General features: G+C 38.0%; 1 protein-coding gene across 6 annotated transcripts in view; it reads right to left on the reverse strand.

Annotated features, from left to right (window-relative positions):
• Positions 1-2,166: 2,166 nt before the first annotated feature.
• The window catches only part of ABHD17B (abhydrolase domain containing 17B, depalmitoylase), a 51,029-nt gene continuing 28,148 nt past the window's right edge, over positions 2,167-25,047 (reverse strand). For 3 of the 6 annotated variants that reach the window (XM_017863332.1, XM_017863334.1, XM_017863333.1), the window contains exons 2-6: positions 23,177-23,243; positions 15,654-16,123; positions 10,818-10,997; positions 7,843-8,050; positions 2,167-3,275 (exon numbers count right to left, since the gene is read on the reverse strand). In XM_017863332.1, the coding sequence (XP_017718821.1) occupies positions 3,249-3,275; positions 7,843-8,050; positions 10,818-10,997; positions 15,654-16,120 (882 nt within the window). In that variant the 5' untranslated portion in view covers positions 16,121-16,123; positions 23,177-23,243 and the 3' untranslated portion in view covers positions 2,167-3,248. Of the gene's footprint in view, positions 3,276-6,803; positions 8,051-10,817; positions 10,998-15,653; positions 16,124-23,176; positions 23,244-25,047 lie in introns of those variants that run through there. The other 3 variants (XM_017863335.1, XM_017863331.1, XM_017863336.1) reach the window with 3 other exon arrangements.

The raw sequence follows: 25,047 nt of genomic DNA on the forward strand, positions 1-25,047 counted from the left end.
CAAAAAGCAAGTTGGAACAAAAGAAAAAAACTCACAGTAGCAAGTAGCAACAGCTGACAGTATGAAAGAACAACAGAGGAAAGCAGAGAACAAATGTGAGAATCTAAAAAAGCAAAGCGGCCCGAGGTCCATTAACATAAGAGCAGCTGTAATCCTATAGCCCTTGTGCTGAGTACCAGGAGAGAAAAAAAAATATTTGGAGAAATAATGGCAGAAAAGTTTCCAATTTTATTAGAAAGCAATAACTTGTACATCCAAGAAGCTTAATGAATGCTCTGGAAAAAAAAAAAGCAAAGATGCCCACAAACAGATACTTTATAGTATAAATGCTGAAAGTCAAAGACAAGGAGAAGTTTTAATCAGCAAGAGAAAAACAATGCATCACTTACAAAGGTATTTCAATAAGATTTAAGATTAACACCTTACTTCTCATCAGAAACCATGGAAGCCAGAAGGCAATGGGAAAACATATTCCATATGCTCAAAGAAAAAAGTAGGCAACCAAGAATCTTATATAGACTAAAGCTATCTTTCAAAAACGAAGATGAAATAAATCCTTTCCCAGATAAGCAAAACTGAGAGAATTTGTTTACAGACTCATTTTATACTAAATGAAGTTCTTCAGGCTGAAATCAAGTGACCCTACAGAAATACGAATCTACAGGAAGAAACAACACTGATAATTATGTAATGATAAATGCATATTTTTCCTCCTTAATTGATTTTAAAAAGCAATTCCAAATAATATGTATATAATGGATTGTTGGGCCTATAACATATAGAAATGTAATGTATTTTACTCCCTCTATATTTTTGCCAATAGCACATAGGAAGTGAGTAAAAATAAAGCTGTAATGGGCTAAGGAAATGACTACAGATGGTAAAGTAGCAACTATAACAATGCATTGTAGAGTTTTTAACGTTAATATATTATGTAGGCATTGCGTAAAAAGTACTTTAGACCTGGCACTCAGTGAGGATTTCAGATATTATTATCCTATTCATTACACTCTGCCAAAACAAAACACAAAATTCAGTATCGTTCACCCAAATAAAGGAATCCTCTCCTCCTCCAGCTACTTTCATTTGCTGCTCTGGTAGCCAGGCTGAAAACACATTTGAGAATTACTTCTCATCTATCTGTTCTGGGGTCTTATGATTTTGGAAGTCCAGAAGCCAGTGTCTGACAGTGAAAACCAGGAGACAGTGAAGAAGTAGGTTTCCCCCCTTCTTTTTTATCATAAAAAATAACACACCAACATAAAAGACACCTTTTTAAGTAGGTCAAGGAAAAAAACTCACCCATAATCCTATTGCCTCAACACAATCATTTGTTTCATTGTATTTATTTCCTTTGGCTTTTATTCCATAGACACTCACATTTTATTTTACAGAGGTGTAATCATTTATACTCTTTTTCATTTAGGATTACACTGAATACTTTAGCAAGTTTAATTATCATTTTTGACAGCACCAGATATATTTAGGGATATATAAACTATTTTTTCTTTTGTCTCCTTCCCTTCTGTCCATTCTATTTCCCAGGGATGGGCCTTGAAGGCTTGGAGCCCAGACTTCTAGACTTAAAAGAGCTCAAAAAGTAGCAAATTCTCACTTTGGTGAAGTGATATAGATGGCCTCTGACTTTACCAAAGTTATTAGGTGTTCAAATAGAAACACAAGTTTCATCTAAGATTCATAACATGAGAATGCTAATTATAAGTTTTGATTTATAGCCTATAAATTCACAATACATAGTGTACCTATATTCGTAAACCTACCTGCTACCCTCTCTACTTCTTTTCTTCTTCAAAAACTAGAAGACTGGCCAGGCGCGGTGGCTCAAGCCTGTAATCCCAGCACTTTGGGAGGCCGAGACGGGCGGATCACGAGGTCAGGAGATCGAGACCATCCTGGCTAACACGGTGAAACCCCGTCTCTACTAAAAAAATACAAAAAACTAGCCAGGCGAGGTGGTGGGCCCCTGTAGTCCCAGCTACTTGGGAGGCTGAGGCAGGAGAATGGCGTAAACCCGGGAGGCGGAGCTTGCAGTGAGCTGAGATCCGGCCACTGCGCTCCAGCCTGGGGCAACAGAGCGAGACTCCGTCTCAAAAAAAACAAAACAAAAACAAAAAACAACAACAACAAAAAAACTAGAAGACTGAATCTACTTTAATTCAATACACTGCCTTAAGTAGTTGTTTTAGAGGAAAAAGAAGTCCAAATTTTGAATTAATCAAGTAGTACAGTGGCTGAAACTTGCATTTTATTAGGAGATAAACAAAAATTATCTAAAATAGCATTTCCCCATTTTCTAATACAACAATGTCATTTTAAAACACACTATTAAAACTTTTTTCTAAAAGTGTCATATTATGCAAATTTAGTACATGGCCTACACAAGGAAATAGAGGGAGTAAAATAGTTTCATGTCCATCTGGCTTCATATGAAAAAGCCAGTTTAACAACTTTCAGTTCACTGACATTTGCAAAGACCTTTGTACTTTCCCTAGAAAAAAGAAAGAAAGAAAAACACACAACTCTAATGTCAAGTGGGTCATTTCCAGCATAGAGGTGTGTTTCCTTCCTTAGCATTACTCATTCAACTATTCAGTCAGAGGCATAACCCATTTAGAGATACGATAGACAAATGTCTTTTCCATTCTGCAAGTTAAAACTGAAAGCCTAGTTCCAAGTATCGTAAGCATAAACTGTTTTCTTTGGTTACTGGACGTTTGGGGTGCACATTATTGGAATGCGTCATGCTATCATGTTTGAATAAATAGCCTATTTTAAAACAAAGCAACAAGATAAAAGTTAATTCGTAATAACTATATTGATACTTTCTTCAATGTAGTTGCTTACTCTGTGTGTTACAATTTGTAGTAAATCAGCTCCTGAAGTAAATACTTGTTTATTCATGTGTCTGTGGCTACCATCCTCACTAGGTTCCAACGTAACTAAATAACTGTAACTATGCCTAGTAAAATGAATTAGTATTAAATTCTTTAAATAATCATTAACATGAGAATTAATTGGCACAATCTACCAATTTACTATTCAATGAATAACTAGTTGACAAGGAGGACTCTACCCATTAAAAAAAATTGTGACTAACATTGGAGAGCAAATAAGTTTACGCCACATAATTTGAAAGGCTCATTGGTATATTAATCCAGATAAGTTTGGTAAAGAGAAGATAATGGAATACATAGTACCGTCGTTGACAATTGTAGACCTTGAGAAAATCACTTCCCTTCTTTATGTTTCTGCACCTGTAAAATAAAGGGATTAGGCTATATCATCTCTGAAGTTTTTATAATCTATGAATTTATGTGGCTTTCCATAACTTTATGAAAAATCACTTAAAGTTTTGTCATATATGTCTAAATGCAAGAATACCACTATTTACATGACAATTGCTCAGTCTACAATTTCTAAAATTCATTTTATAATTATTTTTGCAGAGACAGGGTCTCATTCCATTGGTCAGGTTGGAGTGCAGTGGCACTATCAGTTCACTGCAGCCTTCTAGTCTTGGACTCAAGTGGTTCTCCCACCTCAACCTCTTTAAGCAGCTGGGATTACAGGCTTGAGCTACCTCGCCCTACTTAAAATTCATTTTCACTTACGAAGCTCACTTAAAATGAACACTACCTATATATTTATAGAAATCACAAAGAAAAAAAAACTATGATATATATTCATGTAGGATATAGAACTGGTAAATTTGTGTAAAGAAACCTGGAAAAGTGTGAAGATGATAAACTAGTTCATGAAAGTTCTTATCTACCATTCTTTTTTGTACCTGGAGGATATGGCAGGAGCTATGTACCAAGGATTTGTGTTATTATCCAAATTATACTATGTTAGTATGCACAAAAGCCAAATATCAAAACAAGCTAACTGGCACCACTCTAGTTAAGGCTAAAAACTGATATGAGTCATTACGTGTGAGTAGGGCTGAAATTTTTAAATTACATTAGAAATGTAAGCGATATTATTATTCAATTAGTTCCATTTTTTTATTTCTAGTGAGAAAACTGAGGTCCAGAAGTAACTTGCCCAATGTTGCAGATCTAATCACTGTTAGCTGACAAGGGGCCCAGATCTGACTGCCAATTTAATTGTTCTACATCATACTGTCTTCTCAAAACCATAAGGTAAGCTCTGAGGAGTAAGTAGGAGAAATCAAAATGGAATACAAAGTCTCAAACAACCTTACACACAATACATCTAGTACAACTTTTCATTTAAATCTGGAATTTCTTCTGTGACACCTATAACAGATGCCATTCAGCTTCTGCTCTGTCTCTAGTGATAAGACACTCATTAATGCTTAGGAAGCAATTCCTTTCCTTTATGGACAAATAGCCATAAAGTTATTTCTCATACTGAGTTCGAATCTGGTATTTTGTAATTTTCACCCAGTTCTGCTCTGAGAGCCAGAGAGAATACATTGTACATGTCTCTCAAATATTTGAAGGCAGCTATTACGCCTTAGTCACATCTTTCAGTTGGTTTGGGAGTTTCAGTTTATGGTACCTTTTCCAACTTGGCAAATACCTCAGGATTTGCTCTAATTTGTAAATATCCTTTCACTGCATCCTGGAATAACATTAGTAATGCAAACGTGGTTTGAACAGCACTTTGTGTATCATTTTCCCATGATGTATTTTTCACCACTCTAAAATTAGATCAGTTTCTACAAAACTGACTTATATGTTATTTCCAGCAAGCAAAAATCTCCAGATTTTTTCATTTATACTCTTGACAAGTGCTGTTTCCTTTTCTATCAATGGCTTCCTGTTTGTTTCTAGGATAAAGACTAGGTAGGGTTCATGATGCCATCTGTAATTGTGTTCCTAATTAGCAGCCTCATTCCTAGGCCTAACTTTTTTTTTTTTTTTTTGAGACGGAGTCTCGCTCTGTCGCCCAGGCTAGAGTGCAGTGGTGCGATCTTGGCTCACTGCAACCTCCACCTCCAGGGTTCAAGTGATTCTCTTGCCTCAGCCTCCCAAGTAGCTGGGACTATAGGCGCATGCCACCACGCCCAGCTAATTTTTTATGTTTTTAGTAGAGACGGGGTTTCACTGTGTTAGCCAGAATGGTCTCAATCTCCTGACCTCATGATCCACCTGCCTCAGTCTCCCAAAGTGCTGGGATTACAGGTGTGAGCTACCGAGCCCAGCCCAGTCCTCATATTTAACTGCACCTTCCTTCCTCTAGGCTTCCATATATTATTCATCCCCCTCAGCCAGGAATGCTTCTCCTGGGTCACCCAGGTCTACCCAATTCTTAGTTATCCTTCAAAACTTAGCTGAAATACCACTTCTCTGGGGGACTCTTCCTTGTCCTGCTCCCCATGTTCCCCTCCCAAAAGTACCTTTTACCTGTTACAATACCTTACAAATCTCCGTCAGTCCTTATTAAAATAGTAATATTTGTGCAATGAGGTGCCTGTCTCCTTAGCTATACCATGAAATCTATGAGGACACAGTCTGTCTTTACCTAGCACAGGGTTTTGCATGATTTATACATTCAATAACTATCGTTGAATGAATGAACACTGAATAAATAGAATCAATATTTAGATTTCCCCAGGTAATCAAAGAAAACATTTAACTAAGCCCTGGGTTGTATGCTGTACAAAGAAGAAACTGTATAGGTTACAAGACAATCTTGAGAAAGAAAGACCTCTCCAAAAGAAGTGATGATATAATTTTAAAAGTTTTCAAACTATGTCCTATAAAAACGAAGGGTAATTTTTTTTTCACGCTTTCTAGTGTGGGAGTGGGGAGCATGGAAAAAGGCAAATAAGCACAGGTCAGTGGTATATTTGTTGTTTTACTGTTAATTTGACACATTTGAACCAAAGCATTCACAATACTTGATATACTTTGAAGAGAATCGTATACTATAGTCTTAGACATAATCACGGAACAAGCAGAACAATTAAAACTACATAAGGCCTTAAAATATATCCACAGTGTGTATTATTTCCATATTCATTCATTTACAAATTAGACTACATACCATTAATTTTTTATTTTTATTTTTCTTTCATTGTTTTATTCAGGCAGGGTTCATTCAAGGAAAGGCAACTTAGTTTTTGTATGTGTGAGCTTTATTGTTTTACTATATTGGTTAATATAAAAGTTATGAATTAAATGTATTCTTATCTCCTATACCCAGGAGTGAACCCATGAAATTCTCAGATAGTAATCCAAAACAACAGGTCCTATTTTAAAAAATAGCCAAAGTGGGCCAGGCGCGGTGGCTCATGCCTGTAATTCCAACACTTTGGGAGGCCGAGGAGGGCAGATCATGAGGTCAGGAGTTCGAGACCAGCCTGATCAACATGGCAAAACCCTGACTCTACTAAAAATACAAAAATTAGCCAGGCGTGGTGGCGGGCATCTGTAATCCCAGCTACTCGGGAAGCTGAGGCAGGAGAATTGCTTGAACCTGGGAGGCAGAGGTTGCAGTGAGCCAAGATTGCACCACTGCACTCCAGCCTCAGCAACAGAGCAAGACTCCATCTCAANGGAGTGAACCCATGAAATTCTCAGATAGTAATCCAAAACAACAGGTCCTATTTTAAAAAATAGCCAAAGTGGGCCAGGCGCGGTGGCTCATGCCTGTAATTCCAACACTTTGGGAGGCCGAGGAGGGCAGATCATGAGGTCAGGAGTTCGAGACCAGCCTGATCAACATGGCAAAACCCTGACTCTACTAAAAATACAAAAATTAGCCAGGCGTGGTGGCGGGCATCTGTAATCCCAGCTACTCGGGAAGCTGAGGCAGGAGAATTGCTTGAACCTGGGAGGCAGAGGTTGCAGTGAGCCAAGATTGCACCACTGCACTCCAGCCTCAGCAACAGAGCAAGACTCCATCTCAAAAAATGAAAAAAAAAAAAAAAAAAGCCAGTGAAAAGGGATCAGATAGCCAGTCTGTGGTCTTTAAGATCAACTCATGGACTTTCAGGATTTCATACAATGAAGACTACTGCAATTCTATGAGACTATGAGATCAATCAAAATTTAAAACATCGCATACAAAATCATTCTTGAAATCTCTAAATGCCTTTTAAATAACCAGCATGAAAATTTTAAGTAGTTGCCTCACAGTACCAAACTTAGAAGTCAAAACTAGTTAAAATTCAGTGCTATCATGACTTCTCATTTACAAGGTAACTCATTGGTAAATTAACAGATGGCATAAAAATTAAGATTTACATCTTTTTTAAAGGATAAATGTATGTAATCAGAGTATACAGAAAATTCAATGTATTTTACAATAAAATAACTTTAAACCTCTATCCCTGTACAACAGGGTTTAGGTTAATTCTAGTGAACTTGCATGGTTTTAAATCTCTTTTACAGTTCATTCTATTATGAGTACTTAAACTGCTTTAGATACATAGCTTTCTTCAAAAGAATATTACAGTTGTATTCCAGGATAAGATTTAGTACATTGAGATGTTTTAAAAATATTTATAAATTTGTTTCTAGTATGCAAAAGCATTTGGCAATACTTTTACAGCATTTGATTTTATAGAATTAAAATCTCATACAGTACTCATCTTGATGTTAAAAAAAAATTCACAGAAAAAATATAAATTACACAGCCTGACTGCATGGTACTGTTATTTCCAGTTCTTAGTTCTGGTAATTAAAACCTTCATTAAGTCTGTTAACAAATCATTACCTGTACATTTATGAAGGCAACTGACATGATTTGCAAACAAAACCTTCAGGTTTTATGTTATTTACCAAAGAGTGCAGTTCAGCAAGAAAGGAAAACCCAGTAGCAAATTTACAGAATATTTTACAAATTTACCAGTTCCTGTGACACAAACTGTTTCAACCTTTCAAGATACTGTCCATACAGTTCCACATCATTGTGACCTGCTCCTTCAACCCAGAGAGGCTCCACAGGTCTTTGGCAACGTTCAAACAACGCGAGGCCATGTGAAAAGTCAATGACTTCATCTTCAGTCCCATGAATTATTAATACTGGAGAGGTTATCTTAGAGATTTTGTCAATGCTGCAGGGAAAAAGGAAGGAGAAAAAAATGCAATAAATTAACTATGTAAAGGAACATAAATATTTTTGTGCTGTATCAGACAGGTAATTCAAATATGAGAATTGTATGAATCAGTTCGGAAGCTAAGAATGTCTTTTGAATTTCCAGTAAGATTCAAAAATTGCCTTTTACATACTCCCTACCTTAAGATTATCTGAGGAAGTTATTTTCATGCACTTGTTTTGATGGTTTTGCTGGAATCACTCAATGCTCTGGTCACTCTACTGTACCTTTCTACAATGTTGACTTTTGGCACAGAGAAACTTAAGTGTCCAGAAGAGGAGAAAACTTTTAGAACCATTTCAAGTATGTGCTAATTTCACTTTCTGCACTCACTATATTCTTTCTCCTAGTCTCCTACTAAAATGATAGCAAAATGTTTTATGTTTTTGTTCTTGTTTGAGGATAAAGATACAAAGACAAAGAGAATGTACTAAAATATAATAAAATGTTGGAGCTGGAATGATTAATGTGTGAAATAATTTATCAAAAGGAGAGAAAAAAACACAATTTTAGGCAGATAGACCATAAAGTGATGAACGAAACCAATTTATACCACAGAATACCCCAGAAAGCTAAGGAATTACCATGGTGATGAAGGGGGTGATTGAAATATACAGGATTTTTTCAAAGTCTATGTAAGAAAGTTAGCCTCCCCTTCCCAGTTCCTTTTGCCTGTTCATATACCCGGAAACTGCCTGCCCCCAAAACTGGAATGTCTGTGGGCTAGCAGACTCCCAGAGTTTAGAACAGAGGTATCATAGAGACAACAGACACACACACATTTACATACTGGCTACTATGAACCCATTTTCCCTATGTGGCTCCTAGAATGCTGGTAGTCAGGCCACTGTCCTCCAGGAGGGGCTTTTAGAAAGAGCCTTCTTTGGAGATTATATCAGAGCAGCCCTTTAGTTGATCTGCTAATCTTGATTGCCGGCTTATATGTAAGAATAAAAAGTTGATCAGTTCCTTTACTTACATATAAGCAGGCAACCAAAAGTTACCAGACATGAGAGGAGAACACTTCAAATAACACAGGAATCAAAACAAAAACTTTTAAAAAAAAAACACCTGGCAACTTGGAGGAGACAGAAACTACACAGACAAACAATTCTTTTTAAGAATCCTTAAAGAAAGATATTATAAATAACATAAAATGAAAATGGAATTTTGACAAGGAAAAAACCATCAATGAAATAATCTAAGGCTGCATTTGGTAAGAATAAATACTTGGGTTTACTATCTGCTGTCAGAAAGATGTTCAGCGGTAGAGGAATTAAAACTTGAATAAAAAAAGAAATATATTATCTTTTTCAAACAGTTTATTTTTATTTTTTGAGACAGGGTCTTGCTCTGTCACCCAGGTTGAAGTGCAGTGGCACCATCTTGGTTCACTGCCATCTCTGTCTCCCAGGTTCAAGGGATTCTCATGCCTCAGCCTCCTGAGTAGCTGGGATTACAGGCGTGCATCACCATGCCTGGCTAATTTTTGTAATTTTGGTGGAGACAGGGTTTCACCATGTTGGCCAGGCTGATCTCGAACTCCTGGCCTCAAGTGATCCAACCACCACGGCCTCCGAAAGTGCTGGGATTACAGGCGTGAGCCACTGTGCCTGGCCAAACAGTTTATTTTCAGTGTTGCTCTCTGTTGGTGCACCAGAAATGAAAGAGGGAGATAGACAGAGATATAAGTTGGCAACAACACTGATATAGGGATACTCAGATACATCCCTATCATTTTTACTATTCAGCTAGACAGAGGCAGTGTAATGCCTATACCTACATTACCTGAAACAAAAACAAACCCAAAACAAAATAAAAACCCAAACACGCCCATAGCTTGCCCTTGTGATAAGATCATGTGTTCACATACTTTCCCTACTAAAGTGATGCATTACTGGCTAGTGATGAAAATAATGTGTTTTTAAAATAATCTTTGCTATTCTTTATAAAGAACCATGTGACGACTTTGCTTTAGGCCCATCGGCCATTCACAAAAAAATCCTTTGTATTGCTGCCAATTAGAGAAAGGAAAGAAAACTAAAATTTGCCAGCTTATTTCTTTTCTACTTCTTTGAGAAAAATAGTCCATTAATTTTTTCCAACTATGAAGAGTAGGTGGGAACTACCTCCTGCCTTGAAAAGCACGAAGGAAAAGTAGCTACTTTTCTTTCAAATACATCTAAGTATGTTGGTGGGTTTTGTGGCAGTAATACTTACTAATCTAGTTAATTTAAGATTCAACTCTTTTCAATTCACTTTTGTAAATTTGATATCATTAATCAGATATTTACTCATTTTAACCTCTACCTGTTTTTCTCTAACATCAAGTGTCTCACTGGATGGCACCATCCATTAGCACCTCAGGGCAGAAACATGGTAGTCATGTTCAAGTTTTTCTCTTTAGCATCCTACATCCAGTCTGACACTCAGTTCTGTCAAATTTATCTTTCAAACTCATTCCCTTGTCTCCAATACTAGTGCCACCACCTGAGGTGTAAGGCCCTCAGCAATCTTCATCTGGATTACTACTCCTCAAACATTTCAGCCTTCTGACTGGTCACCAGCTAATACCCTCTTTACAAATTAATTTTTCATAATGTATATGTGCTAATATATGTAAAATAGAAACTTACGGTTGAGTGAACTATGTCATGAATACTTTAAATGATGAAAAAATTCCTAAGTTTCTTGGAATTGAACTATTTTGAATACTGCTACTTACTTTGGGAATGCATCAAAACAGTAGGTCTTCTTGGTGTCAGGAAAGGCAACTCGCATTCCTGAGGTCAGAGGAGAATGAAGAATAACAGCAGCACTCTCATATCGAGCAGCAAGATCCACAGATGGTACTGTCCCTATACTTTGGCCATATATAATCACATTTTCAGGGCGAATGCCGTATCTACAAAGTTCAGGCGTTAAAAACAAAAAAGTTGGAGTGGTATGAAATGTTCCATCATTCCAAAGGATTTGATCTTAGAATAAGACAATGTCAACTAATCCATTTTTTAAACTTAAGTTTCTTAGCTATTACTGTTATTTTTAACATTACAATAAAGTCTGTATCATCAGTTTATTTCATGTGTTTCTATTTCATCTTTTGGAAAAATAATTGCTGAGGTATTTTAAAGATTTCAATCTTAAGAAATAAATTTATTAAATAATTTATTACACTATAGTATTTCAACCTAGCATACTGTTGACTGAGCTTGGGGTATGTCACTAATATTTTAATGAACTGATGTTGAATGAATAGGTCATATTTATTTTCTGTTCAATGTAACAAAAGTTATTTATTTCTCCACACATCAAGAGCAGCTCATTTTAATTTCCAAAATTGGTCATATTGATGAACTGTTACATATAGTTATGGTATGAAATGAATAAACTTTATGTATGGTTTTAGTCAAGGGCAAATTATGATTTTATGATTTTTCTTAAAGTTTGTCTTTCCTTAGTTGTAGAAATGGACTAATGGTTGAAAAGATAAAAAAGAATTCCAAACACCACATGGTCCAGTTATTTATGAATAGACTTTATGCTACAATCTCAAGGTACTATTTTAATCCCTTTAAAATGGCTGCAGGTTTAAATAGATGAAAACTCATTGACTCAGTAAATATTTATTGGGTACCTAGTATGTTCAAGGAACTGCTTGCTACTTGTCTACAGTATAATCATCCCAAAAGTAAACTACTGCAAGTCCAAGTGCAGTGCTACCTGAGCTAATGAATGTGGGGTTCAAGGTTACAGTGACATTAAATACAGCTTTCCACTTAGAAAGCAGACAGCAGTCACTCTGGCAGCTAAGAACACAACAGCTTCTTTTGGAAATCTTTTGCAAAGGTAAAATATCTTTCTGAGAATCTGAATATTCACCAGGAAAGAGTAAGGCAAACTGTCCATGTGTTCTCTTCCAGGGGCATAATACTATTTCAACTATACAGGTAGTAACACAGGTCTCCCCACACAGTTTCTTCAAGTCAGGACTACACAAGCATTTGGATAGGACACAGAAAGTGGGGCTCTGTCTACTCCAAATTGACTCTAAATATTAGCAAACTCAGAAAAGCTTTTCTCTTTACAACAGACCTAGTTGCACTTATTTCAAATGAATGAAGAAATTAGGAGAATGAACATTTGCAGCATAACCACAATTCTTGAGGCTGCATTGTTGCTGTCAGCTGAATATCAGCATTGTTGGTGACAATCATGAAATTTGGGCTACAGCTAAGCAATGACAATGCTTGAGGATAGAGCTGCAGAGGTAGCTGACAATTAAGCATTAGGGGACTCACAAGAGTAACAACTGCCTAACAGTATGAGCTAGAAAGGAGTTTAGAGACCATTTAATATAGAGTCCAGCTGCCTAATGAGCAGACCTTCAAAGTCACCAGTAGGTGACAGCTCTATAATTAGAACTCAAGTATACTGACTACCAGGTTCAGTGTTTTTTACTTCTGAAGCCCACAGATGAGGAGCTCAAGGACTTTGTGAGAAAGGTGCACAGTGAATGCCAGGCCCTGAGTTTCTTTTGGTCCATCAGAAGGTCAGAAATTAGAGTTATTATGGATATCCAATTTTCCCAAAAAGGACATCATTCAAATAATAATTATTTAAGTTCATTATTTATTTTCTCTCTCCTGGTTACTTAAGTCCTAACTTTTAATCAGGCAAATAAAATAAAAGGCATGTCTTCTAATCACACACATTTCATTAGATGACAGAATTCCAGAACTGGAAAAGACCTTGGGGATCATTTAATTCAATCTCTTCATTAAACAGATGAGGAAACACAGGCTCAGAGAAGTTACATTTCCTAAAGTACCTACACTTATGAAACTCTTACAACTATATTTTGGGTTCAACATGAAAGAAAACAGAAGTCTAAAATTCTAAAATGTAAGTGCGCTAAAAAGTATGTGGGATTATTTGCTGAAATCTGCCCATTCCTCATTAACACTGGCTATCAAATAGTTAAAAATTAAGACTGAAAAATCGCTTTTTTTTTTTTTTTTTTTTTGAGAGCGGAGTCTTGCTCGTGTCGCCCCAGGGCCTGGAGTGCAGTTGGGCCCGATCTCAGGGCTCACTGCAAGCTCCGGCCTCCCAGTGTTCATGCCATTCTCCTACCTCAGGCACCGCGAGTAGCTGTGGAACTAGCAGGCGGCCCGCCAGCCTCGCCCCTGGCTAGTTTTTTGTATTTTCAGTAGAGACGGGGTTTCACACGTGTTAGCGCAGGATGGTGCTCGATCTCCTACCTCCCTGTGATCCGCCCATCTCAGCCTCCCCCAAGTGCTGGGATTACAGGCTTGAGCCACCAGCAGCCCGCCCCTCGAAACCATTTTTGAAAGTTTTCTTCATTGATAAATGCCCAAGATTCTAAAAAAAACCCAGTAAGCTGACCACTTAAAAATGGATTTTTTCAGCAAAAAGACACAAACACTGACGCCAATACTAACATGTTTGTTTGAGTAAAGTGACCCTTTTTGTATTGGGAAGCACTAATAAATGAAGGCTATCAGGTTTAACTTAGGCAGCCGACTTAAAACTTCATTATTCACTGAAGTTAAACTTAAAGTGGAAGCTTTATCAGCTCCCCAATAAAGTTAGTTTTGTTTTAATTATAATTCACTTCTACAGTATTATACGTTAATTCAACTGGCTTGGCCTAAAAATGGGCAGCTCAGGTTTGTTTGTTTAGGCCTGATGAACTGATATCAAGTATACCTAAAAAGATTTTATTTAAAGCATATTTTAAATTTACAGCTAAACAAGTAATGTTTACCCATACCCCCATCAACTCTACCTAGCACTTGCGCATCATTTTTTTTCCTTATTCCCCATATTAGTTTTTATATAATTTCAATGATTTAAGAATCCCTTTTATGTAGAACTGCTATGAAGCATAACTTTATACATTTCTTGGAGGGAAATAATAGTTTTAAAGATTTTTTTATAATCTTTAATATTATTCAACTACTTCATGATTATGTAAAGATTGAGGAACACTCCTGACTAAATCAAATCTTTAATATTTAAACATTAAATTAGAAAGAGTAAGTTTTCTTTATATCCTATAGGTTCAGTCAAAAACATTCTGGAAGTCAGATGTTTTATTTTCATATAATATAAAGAACAGCCTATATTAAGGTTATGTGTTATTGTACACTAATCTGACTAATAATACACTGAAGTCTACCAAATTGTGATTTTTCAAGAAAAACGTTTAGGTATCTTGGCGACTAGAAAAGATTAATGCAATTTCTAGTTCCCCAAAATGTATGCTGCTATATAATCAAAGAATAACTGAACAGTAAGAAAATTTTATTAAACAATTTATCATAACATTAAAATTTTTTTTTTTTGAAACAGAGTCTCACTCTGTCACCTGGGCTCGAGTGCAGTGGTGTGATCTCGGCTCACTGCAACCTCCGCCTCCCGGGTTCAAGCGATTATCCTGCCTCAGCTTCCCGAATAGCTGGGATTACAGGCACCTGCCACTGCGCCCAGCTAATTTTTGTATTTTTAGTAGAGACGGCGTTTCACCATCTTGGCCAGGCTAGTCTCGAACTCCTGACCTTATGATCCACCTGCCTCGGCCTCCCAAAGTGCTGGGATTACAGGCATGAGCCACTGCGCCCAGACATTTTTGTATTTTTAGTAGAGATGGGGTTTCACCATGTTGGCCAGGCTAGTCTCAAATTCCTGACCTTGTGATTCACCTGCCTCGGCTTCCCAAAGTGCTGGGACTACCGGCGTGAGCCACCGCCCCCAGCCTAAAAAATTTTTTAAAACTTGATACCATCTCTCTCAATTTTAGCAATAAAGAATATAAAGTAAAATCTCATTTTTACGAATGAATACTTGAAAGATAGTTCCAATAAGGTATCTTTAAGTTGTACCTCTCAAGAAGTAATCACATAAAATAATGCAAATCTTGGCTTAGGATTTTAATAGAAAGCAGTCCAGCCTCATACTGTTGATGATAGATCAAGTGAATAATTAGCTAAGTCAGTATTTTCTCTCATTGCCTTGAAAGGCTGCGGCTTTGAATAAACATTTTTTATATCACACTCCAATAAGAAAGCTTACAAAACGAAACATTTGTCACTGGATTTATTTATTTTTTTAACTTTTTAAGAGACGAGGTCTCACTCTTGTCACTCAGGCTGGAGTGCAGTGGCACGATTATAGCTCACTGCAGCCTCAAACTCCTGGCCTCAAGTGATTCCCCTGCCTTAGCCTCCTAAGTAACAGCGACTACAGGCATGCACCATGGACATTCAGCTAAGGATTTAAGTTGAAAAAATAATAATAATCATACATATACACATGTATTAATGTAGACAAACCTGAAACTGTCTTTAAAAACTTTGTTTTGCTATTATGTGAAATTTAAAATTGCTGTCTAAAATATTAATTATTACAAGAATATAATAGTAAACATAACCTCTATATAGCAGTTATGTATAATAAAAACAGCTTTTACTCTATTCTTACACAAGGTATTTTTAGCTAACCACCACGAGTATGAAAATAATTTCCAACTACAATTTACCTTGTCCTAAGAGCAAGCCAAGCAGCTTCAATGTCTGCATAGAGGTTCTTCTCTGTGGGTTTCCCGGAACTTGCACCATATCCAGAATAATCATATGAGAATATATTACAATTAATCCGTGATCCTAGTCCTATGTAAAAGCTGCTCATTTGACCAAGATCAACAGCATTTCCATGTGAGAAGAGTAAAGTGTATTTCGCATTGGGTGAGCAACGTACAAACATACAGGCAATTCTGTTGCCTTTACTGGTTCTAGTCATGAAACACTCAATAGCATCTTTTTCTCTAGAAGAATACTGCCAGTCTGCTCGTTCAGATAGATGTAAAGTCCAACGGCTTCCGCTTTCATCACACATCAGTGTGTAAGTTGGATCAGGTGGCAAAAATGCTAATTTTGAAGCAATTTTCCCTGGACAAGGTGGACAGCAGAAGAGGCAACATAGTTCACTAAATGAAAGATTATTCATGCTCTGAAAAAGAAAAGGAGATAGTAAATATTTTAATAACTGAATGTAGATTCTACATTCTTATACAATAAAAAGTTAAAGACATGGGTAAATTTTATTGGTGGTTAATGACTATTACTATTTTAGGTATGATTCCAAACAGATTTTTGGCTTCTTTTCTTTTTTTGAGATGGAGTTTCGCTCTCGTTGCCCAGGCTGGAGTGCAATGGCACAATCTCAGCTCACCACAACCTCCGCCTCCCGGGTTCAAGAGAATCTCCTGCCTCAGCCTCTGGAGTAGCTGGGATTACAGGCATGTACCACCATACCTGGTGAATTCTGTATTTTTAGTAGAGACAGGGTTTCTCCATGTTGGTCAGGCTGGTCTTGAACTCCTGACCTCAGGTGATCCACCCATCTCGGCCTCCCAAAGTGCTGGGATTACAGGCGTGAGCCACCGCGCCTGGCCTTTGGCTTCTTTCTAGAAGTACTGTAAATCCTGGGGTGAGGCAAATATTCCTGACCAGCAGACAGACTCAAACACTATATGACAGGTTTCAAATAGCAGTGATTATTATCTCATTTAACAAAATGTCAAAATGATAAAGGTAGTATTTGCCATTTCTTTACAAATAACAACACTGAAGGGATGACATATCTTTAGTGTAGTCTGTAGTTTCTGTGTAACTCAGCAAAACTTCTCAGAACCTCATGGAGAAGCTAGGGATTCAGCATAAAGTGAATACATAATAATAGCATTTATGAAACTATTTGTCAGGCATTGTGCCAAATGCTCTATGTGTATTACTTTAATTCTCAAAACAAATGTGTAAGTTGGTGTGAGAAAGGAAACTTGCACAAGATGAGGCAGTGTTGGAGCCAGGATTTGACCCCAGGCTGTCACTATACTATGTTACTGGGCTATACTGCCCTCACAGATTCAGAACATGCTCAGAATACTATCACTTTGGTCACAGTGCCAGTGGTCCAAATAACCTATAGAACATTAAAGTGTATGTTAAGTATGCATGCATGCATGCATGTATGTAATTACTGCCCAAACTAAAAAGGCTATAATATAAAGTTTATTGTGGAAAAAAGGTAAAATCTACTAAAGGTAAACTTTTCTAAATGTTTGGAAGAGAAAGAGTACAAAGTTTAAAGTTAGGAAGCTGGGGTAAAATCCTAACTCTACCACTTACCGTTTACCAGCTGTATATCCTTGGGCAAACTATCTCTTTGACTCTCATTTTCTTCATAAGTAAACAAGGCCAATACCTACACTGAAGGACTTGGTTGTGAATATCAAATGTTGGTGTAGTGAAGGTCCATCATACAATGAGTGATGGGCATATCGTTGTCACACTTTAACTTACGGACAAAAATTAATTAATACTTGTTTGTTCTATCAGTATTTCCTTCCATCTTGTCCTTTATCAAACTCCTGTCTCTTTTTAGCAGAATTAGCCCATTGCTTAGTTCCAGGGAAAAGGCATTTAAAACCAACACCTTACAGGTTTGGTGGCATCCAATTTTCTCCAAAAAAAAAAAAAAAAAAAGAAAAAAAAAGAAATCTAAATATAAGAATAGGAAAAAAAAAAAGTACTTTATTATACCAAAAATGGGATGAAAACAACTCAAGAGAATGACTAAATGGTTGAGAATATCTCGGGGAAAAAAATGCCCTTTTCACTCACTAAAAATCAAATATATCCTATAAAGTTCAAAATAAATGTGTTTATAAGCAGCAGCAGAAAAAAGCACAGGAAGAGAGAAACAAGGGCAGGTATAATAACATAAAAGGTGAGGGAATAATAACTCAAAAGGTGAGGGAAGGGCAGAAAAACATCTTGGATATTAGGAAATGCTTTAATTGCTTTCTACCTTTATTCCTTTTTAGCCTTCAAAATACCGCCTGAATAAGTTAATGGCTTACTCTGGTTAGAATAAGAAATAGGACAGAAATAACAACTAGGTGTCATCTGCCACCTTTAATTGAGGGCTTCCTGAAGTGTTGTGCTGAGAATGATTCTAAGGCATATGCAGGGCTTAGCCGCCCAATGATATGTGATAAATTAGTGATGTTTACTATAGACTACTCTGGCTACAAATTTACTATCCTGGTCAGGAGGATAAAGTGCCTGTTGAAGAAGATGGAAGGGAAGGGACTCAAAGGGTCTGTTCCAGAGGGGGAAATGACCTGCAGAAAGATGATGAGGCACAAGGTATAATATCAATGCTATCTGTTTAATATCAGTCTATGGTTATTTCTCAACCCCAATGACCTCATATACCATTGACTGCTGAGCCACAATAGCCTTTTAAAAGCTTAGTAAGTAAATGGCACATATCTAGACTATAATCCTATAATTTATCTCTTAGCCAGAAAAACTTTTATTGTTGTTTTTTGATTGTTTTTTGAGACGAAGTCTCACTCTATCGCCTAGGCAGGAGTGCTGTGGCGTGATCTTGGCTCAGGGCAACCTCCGCCTCCCACGTTCAAGCGATTCTCCTGCCTCAGCCTCCCCAGTAGCTGGGATTACAGGCACACACCCCCATGCCCAGCTAATTTCTGCATTTTTAGTAGAGATGGAGTTTCACGATGCTGGCCAGGCTGGTCTCAAACTCCTGACCTCAAATAATCTGCCTGCCTTGGCCTCCCAAACTGTTGGAATTACAGGTGTGAGCCACTGCACCTAGCAGAAAAGCTTTTATAAACTATAATAAACAACTTTTCAAATAAACCTGGCTGGTTGAACACATATAATGCTGTGAAGAAGCTTCTGGGGATGAACACCAAAGGAAAGAAGCAGAAAGCAGAAAAACTGCAGTGCCAGGGTCTAGTTTAATGACAGCTTCACTTCCTTAATGCTGACAGAATGATTCCCTCTTCCACTGCCCAAAAGTCAGATAACTGGGGCTTATTTAATGACAACAGCTTGCAAATGATCACTTTCCTAATAACAGGCCTGGTATAGGGCAGCGACACAGACCTACTCTCAAAAGTTAATTGAATACTTTTTCTGTAAGTCTGAAAATTTTCACAAAAAGTATAAACAAAACAAATCTACATTTTAGTATAGTGTGAGCAAGTTACTGAAGAAAAACATTTTATTCTGTAAAAAAAATATATATATATATACACATAAAAAAACTGAAATAGCTTGTTAAACTTAGATAATTTCAAGTCCAACTTGTTCTTATAAAACTTATGTAGGGCCGGGCACAGTGGATTGCCTGAGCAGTAACAGTTGAAAAGCACATCAGTGGCCGGGCGCTGTGGCTCACGCCTGTAATCCCAGCAATTTGGGAGGCCGAGGCAGGCGGATCACGAGGTCAGGAGATTGAGGCCATCCTGGCTAACACTGTGAAACCCCGTCTCTACTAAAAAATACAAAACAAAATTAGCCGGGCGAGGTGGCGGGCGCCTGCAGTCCCAGCTACTCAGGAGGCTGAGGCAGGAGAATGCCATGAACCCGGGAGGCGGAGCTTGCAGTGAGCCGAGATTGCGCCACTGCACTCCAGCCTGGGCGACAGAGCAAGACTCTGTCTCAAAAAAAAAAAAAAAAAAAGAAAAGCACATCAGTGAGCTAAAAGATCAGCCTGAGTAATTTACAAATATGGAATTTTTTTTTTTGTGGGAATTAAGAGATAGAAAACAAGAAAATTTAATAGATAACAAGAAGTAGAAATATCACTATCTGTACTATAGAAGTCCCAGGAAAAAAATAAAGGAGAAAATAAAGATAAGACTATCCAAGAATTTCTCAGAATTAAAGGGGGAAAAAAAAAGACTGAAACACCTCAAAGTGTACCAAAAAACAACAAACTACTTACAAATGAACAAGATCAGATGAACATATGACTTTCAAATATCAACACTGGAAGCTCAAGCCTATAATCCCAGCACTTTGGAAAGTCGAGGTGGGCAGATCACGAGGTTAGGAGATCCCTGCTAACATGGTGAAACCCTGCCTCTACTAAAAATACAAAAAATTAGCCGGGCATGGTGGCACATGCCTGTATTCCCAGCTACTCGTGAGGGTGAGGCAGAAGAATCACTTGAATACGGGAGGCAGAGGTTGTAGTGAGCTGAGATCACGCCACTGTACTCCACCCTGAGGAACGGAGCAAGACTCCATCTCAAAAAAAAAAAAAAAAAAAAAAAAAAAAAACAATAAAAGGACAACCCAATTAATAAATAGGCAAAGGGATTTACAGACATTTCTCCAAAAGATACACAAATCAGCAATGGGCATGTGAAAAGATGCTTAACATCATCAGTCATTAAGGAAATGGAAATCAAAACCACAAAGAGATACAGCTTCATCTCCATTAAGATAGTTATAATCAAAAAGACATAATAATAAAGGGTTATCTAGCAGGTGGAGAAATTGGAACCCTCATATACTGCTGATGGGAAGAAAAATGGTACAGTCTGATTAGAAAACAGTCTGTTATTTCCTCAAAAACTTAAACAGAGTTGCCATTTGACAAAGCAATTCTACTCTCAAGAGAAAGGAAAACCCATGTCCACACAAAAACTTGTACATGCACGTGCAGCATTATTCACAATAGCTGAAAAATGTAAGCAATCCAAATGTTCACCAACTGATGAATGGATAAACAAAATGTAGGCCGGGCACAGAGGCTCACATCTGTAACCCCAGTACTTTGGGAGGCCAACGTGGGCGAATCACCTGAGTTCAGGAGTTCCAGACCAGCCTGGCCAACGTGGTAAAACCCTGTCTCTACTAAAAAGACAAAAATTAGCTGGTGTGGTGGTGCATGCCTGTAATCACAGCTACTTGGGAGGCTGAGGCAGGAGAATTGCTTGAACTCAGGAGGTGGAGGTTGCAGTGAGCTGAGATCGCGCCACTGCACTCCAGCCTGGGCAAAAGAGTTGAGACTCCATTTCAAAAAAAAGAAAACAAAAACAAAACAAAATGTAGTATATATAGCCGTAAAAATGGAATACCATTTGGCAATAAAACAAAATACCGATGCATGCTACAATATGAACTTTCAAAACATTCTGCTACGTGAAAGGGGCCAGCCATAAAAGACCTTTTTTTCCCCCTTTTCTTTTCTAAGAAACAGGCTCTCCTTTTGTCGCCCAGGCTGGTGTGCACTAGTGTGACTAAAGCTCACTGTAATCTCCCAAACTCCTGCACTGAAGTGATCCTCCCACCTTAGCCTCGCAAGTAGCCAGGACTACAGGCATGCATCACCACACCCAGGTAATATTTTAAATTTTTGTAGAGATGGTTCTTAGTAGGTTGTCCAGGCTGATCTCTAACTCCTGACCTTGAGCATCCTCCTCCTTAGCCTCCCAACATGCAGGGATTACAGGGAGCCACCATGCCTGGCCCACAAAAGACCATTTATTATATGGTTCCATTTGTACGAAATGTCCCGAATAGGCAAACCTATGGAGACAGAGGGTAGATTAGTGGTTGCTTGGGGATGAGGAGAACAGGAGGGATGGAGAATAATAGCTAAAGGGTAACAGGTTTCTTTCTGGGGTAACGAAAATGTTCTAAAATTGATTTGGGTGACTGTTGCACAATTCTGTGAATACATATATTAAAAACATTGCCAGGCGTGGTGGTTTACACCAGTAAACCACTTTGGGAGGCTGATGTGGGCAGATCATGAGGTCAGGAGTTCGAGATCAGCCTGACCAACATGGTGAAACCCCGTCTCTATTAAAAATGCAAAAATTAGCCGGGAGTGGTGGCGCATGCCTATAATCCAAGCTACGCAGAGGCTGAGGCAGGAGAATCGTTTGAACCTAGGAGGCAGAGGTTGCCATGAGCTAAGACTGTGCCATTGCACTCCAGTCTGGGAGACAGGGCGAGACTTTGTCTCAAAACAAACAAACAAACAAAAAACACTGAGTTATACCTTAAATATTTGAGTGTTATGGTATGTCAATTATATATTAATAAAGAAGTTACCAGAAAATGTCTATAAAGAGCAAAGGTGTATTTATTTATTTATTTATTTATTTATTTATTTATTTGTGGGGTAGGTGGGAATTTTCCATCCCAGATATTAAGACACAATGCACAAAGTCATGGTAATAAAGACAGAGTGGTGCTGGTACAGAAATAAATAGACCTAGTAACGTAGCTTATGAATGAACCCCTATGTGAATGGGACTAGGGATTGACACAGTTGGTTTCTCAAAGCAGTAGGAAAGGATGGATTCTTTAGTAGATTGTGCTGGGAAAACTTACCACATGGAGTAAAGTGGTTGGATCCCTACATCATGGAATACAGAAAGCAAATTCCAGGCAGACTACAGAGCTAAAGAGCAAAACTAATTTTTACACAATCCACAAAAGACAAACATTGGTAGATTTAACTTCATTCAAATAAAGGATTTCTCTTAAATGAAAAATGTCAGGGCAGGCATGGTGGCTCACACCTGTAATCCTAGCCCTTTGGGAGGCCAAGGCGGGTAGATTACCTGAGGTCAGGAGTTCAAGACCAGCCTGGCCAACATGGTGAAACCCCATCTCTACTAAAAACACAGAAATTAGCTGGGCGTAGTGGCGTGTGCCTATAATCCCAGCTACTCGGGAGGCTGAGGCAGGAGAATCACTTGAGCCTAGGAGGCAGAGGTTGCAGTGAGCCAAGACTGTGCCATTGCACTCCAGCTTGGGCGACAGAGCAAGACTCCATCTCAAAAAAAAAAAAAAAAAAGAAGGAAAAAAGAAAAATGTCCTGTTTTGGATGATATGATCATCCCAAACTGTCAGAATATTTAAAATGTAGGAAACTTCAGCAAAAACAAGAAAAAACTGGGTAACTCAAGAACAATGGGCAAAAGATAGGAACAGGCAATTCACAGGCTAACAAGTATACGAAAAAAGGCTCAACCTCACAAACTATCAGAGAAATCAAGAAATAATATATCAAAATTAAAAGAAAAAATTAGAAAGCTGAGTATTATCAAGTGCTGGTGAGAATGGGGAAAATGGAAATCTCTGTAAACTGCTTGGTAAGCCATTGTGTTTACCAATGACCCAGAATCTCTCTCTTGGGTAAGTGCTACAAAGAAATACTTACACAGGTCCTTAAGGTGTATCTGAAGTATTATTATGTCAGGGCCTGAGATGCAATATAGGTTCCATACCTGGGGAAATGAGTAAGCAAGTGTTGGATGCAGATAATGGAAAATTAACACAGTCAGAAGGAATGACTGGTGACTAGGGATTAAATATAATGGTATTGGGTGAGAAAGGTAAGGTACTAACAGATCTATAATACCATTAACATACATGCAAAACAGACATAAACATTATCTTTGAGGACAAACACATTTCTAAGGGTATGTATGTCAGAGTATATGCTTACGGAAGGGGATGGAGTTGGAGGAAAAAAAAAATAGGAATTAAGTAAAACAAGAGCAGGGCCTATGCTGATAGATTGATGGTGATAATGTGCCATGAACTAGATTAGAAATTCCAGAGGGCAACAATCACATCCGCTTGCTTACAACTGGACATCTAGTATCAAGCAGAATACTTGACATATAGTAGGGTTTCTAATATTTTTTAAATGAGTGAGTTAGTAAATTATTAAGGCTGATTCACCTCTCTACACCCAAGAAGCTCCTACAAAAGAAAGAAATTCACTAAATTTACATGTCAAGAAAGAATGCAAAAATGTTTTGTTGCTATTACTTAGGTTTATCATATGGGGCAAAAGGAAGTTTTTTCATATGGGGGCAAAAGAGAAGCAGTCAAATAAAAAATCTATGAACCTAAGTGGGGGCAGGTGGAAAAGCCTTCCAAGTTACTCAAATCATTCAATGTGTTATGAAACACAGAAAAGGACCCTATTCTAGGGAGGTGGGACTCTTGCCCCTCTTGAAATAAATACATAAAGTGAAAGGTCAGGCAGGGAACGGTGGCTCACGCCTGTAATCCCAGCACTTTGGGAGGCCAAGGCAGGAGGATCAATTGAGGTCAGGAGTTCAAGACTAGCCTGGCCAACATGGTGAAACCACATCTCTACTAAAAAAGATAATAATAATTAATACAAAAATTAGCGGGGCGTGGTGGCGTGCACCTGTCATCCCAGCTACTCGGGAGGCTGAGGCAGGAGAATGGAATGGCTTGAACCCAGGAAGCAGAGGTTGCAGTGAGCTGAGATTGCACCACTGCACTCCAGCCTGGGTGACAAGACTCTGTCTCAAAAAAAAAAAAAAAAAGGGGTCATCTCAATGTTAAACAGATGGCCCATTGTGAAAATTAAGGTTTTCCTTTTGGCAGGGTATTCAACAGTTTCTTGACTTACAGCAAAAGCAATTTCCTAAAATTGTATGAAATAATAATTTAAGAATCTGCTTCTCCTGGTAACGTTTTCCTCCTCAATGACAAAGAAAAAAGATGAATAACTGATTCTTTCTCAGCAAAACAGGAAGACAAATGTTAAAAAAAAGTCCCTAAATAGAAGGACCTATTGTATCTCCTTCCTCTCTTCTAACATAAGAAATTACTGACATGACTCCTGTCAATTTTTGATGTAATAACAATTTACTGGGGAAAAAAATCTCCCTTTGATTTCCTTGTAATAGTTTCTTGGTAATGCAGACCAACTCATATTACTACCATCTACAAAGAACTAATTATTATAAGGTTTAAGATTTTTGTTGTACTGAACTAGTACTAAAAGTCTTTAAAAGCAGGTTTAGGCCGGGCGCCGTGGCTCAAGCCTGTAATCCCAGCACTCTGGGAGGCCGAGACGGGCGGATCACGAGGTCAGGAGATCGAGACCATCCTGGCTAATACGGTGAAACCCCGTCTCTACTAAAAAATACAAAAAGCTAGCCGGGCGTGGTGGGGGCGCCTGTAGTCCCAGCTACTCGGGAGGCTGAGGCAGGAGAATGGCGTAAAACCCGGGAGGCGGAGCTTGCAGTGAGCTGAGATCCAGCC

This window comes from Rhinopithecus bieti, unplaced genomic scaffold (assembly GCF_001698545.2).
Source record: "Rhinopithecus bieti isolate Rb0 unplaced genomic scaffold, ASM169854v2 scaffold_68834, whole genome shotgun sequence".
NCBI lineage: Eukaryota > Metazoa > Chordata > Mammalia > Primates > Cercopithecidae > Rhinopithecus > Rhinopithecus bieti.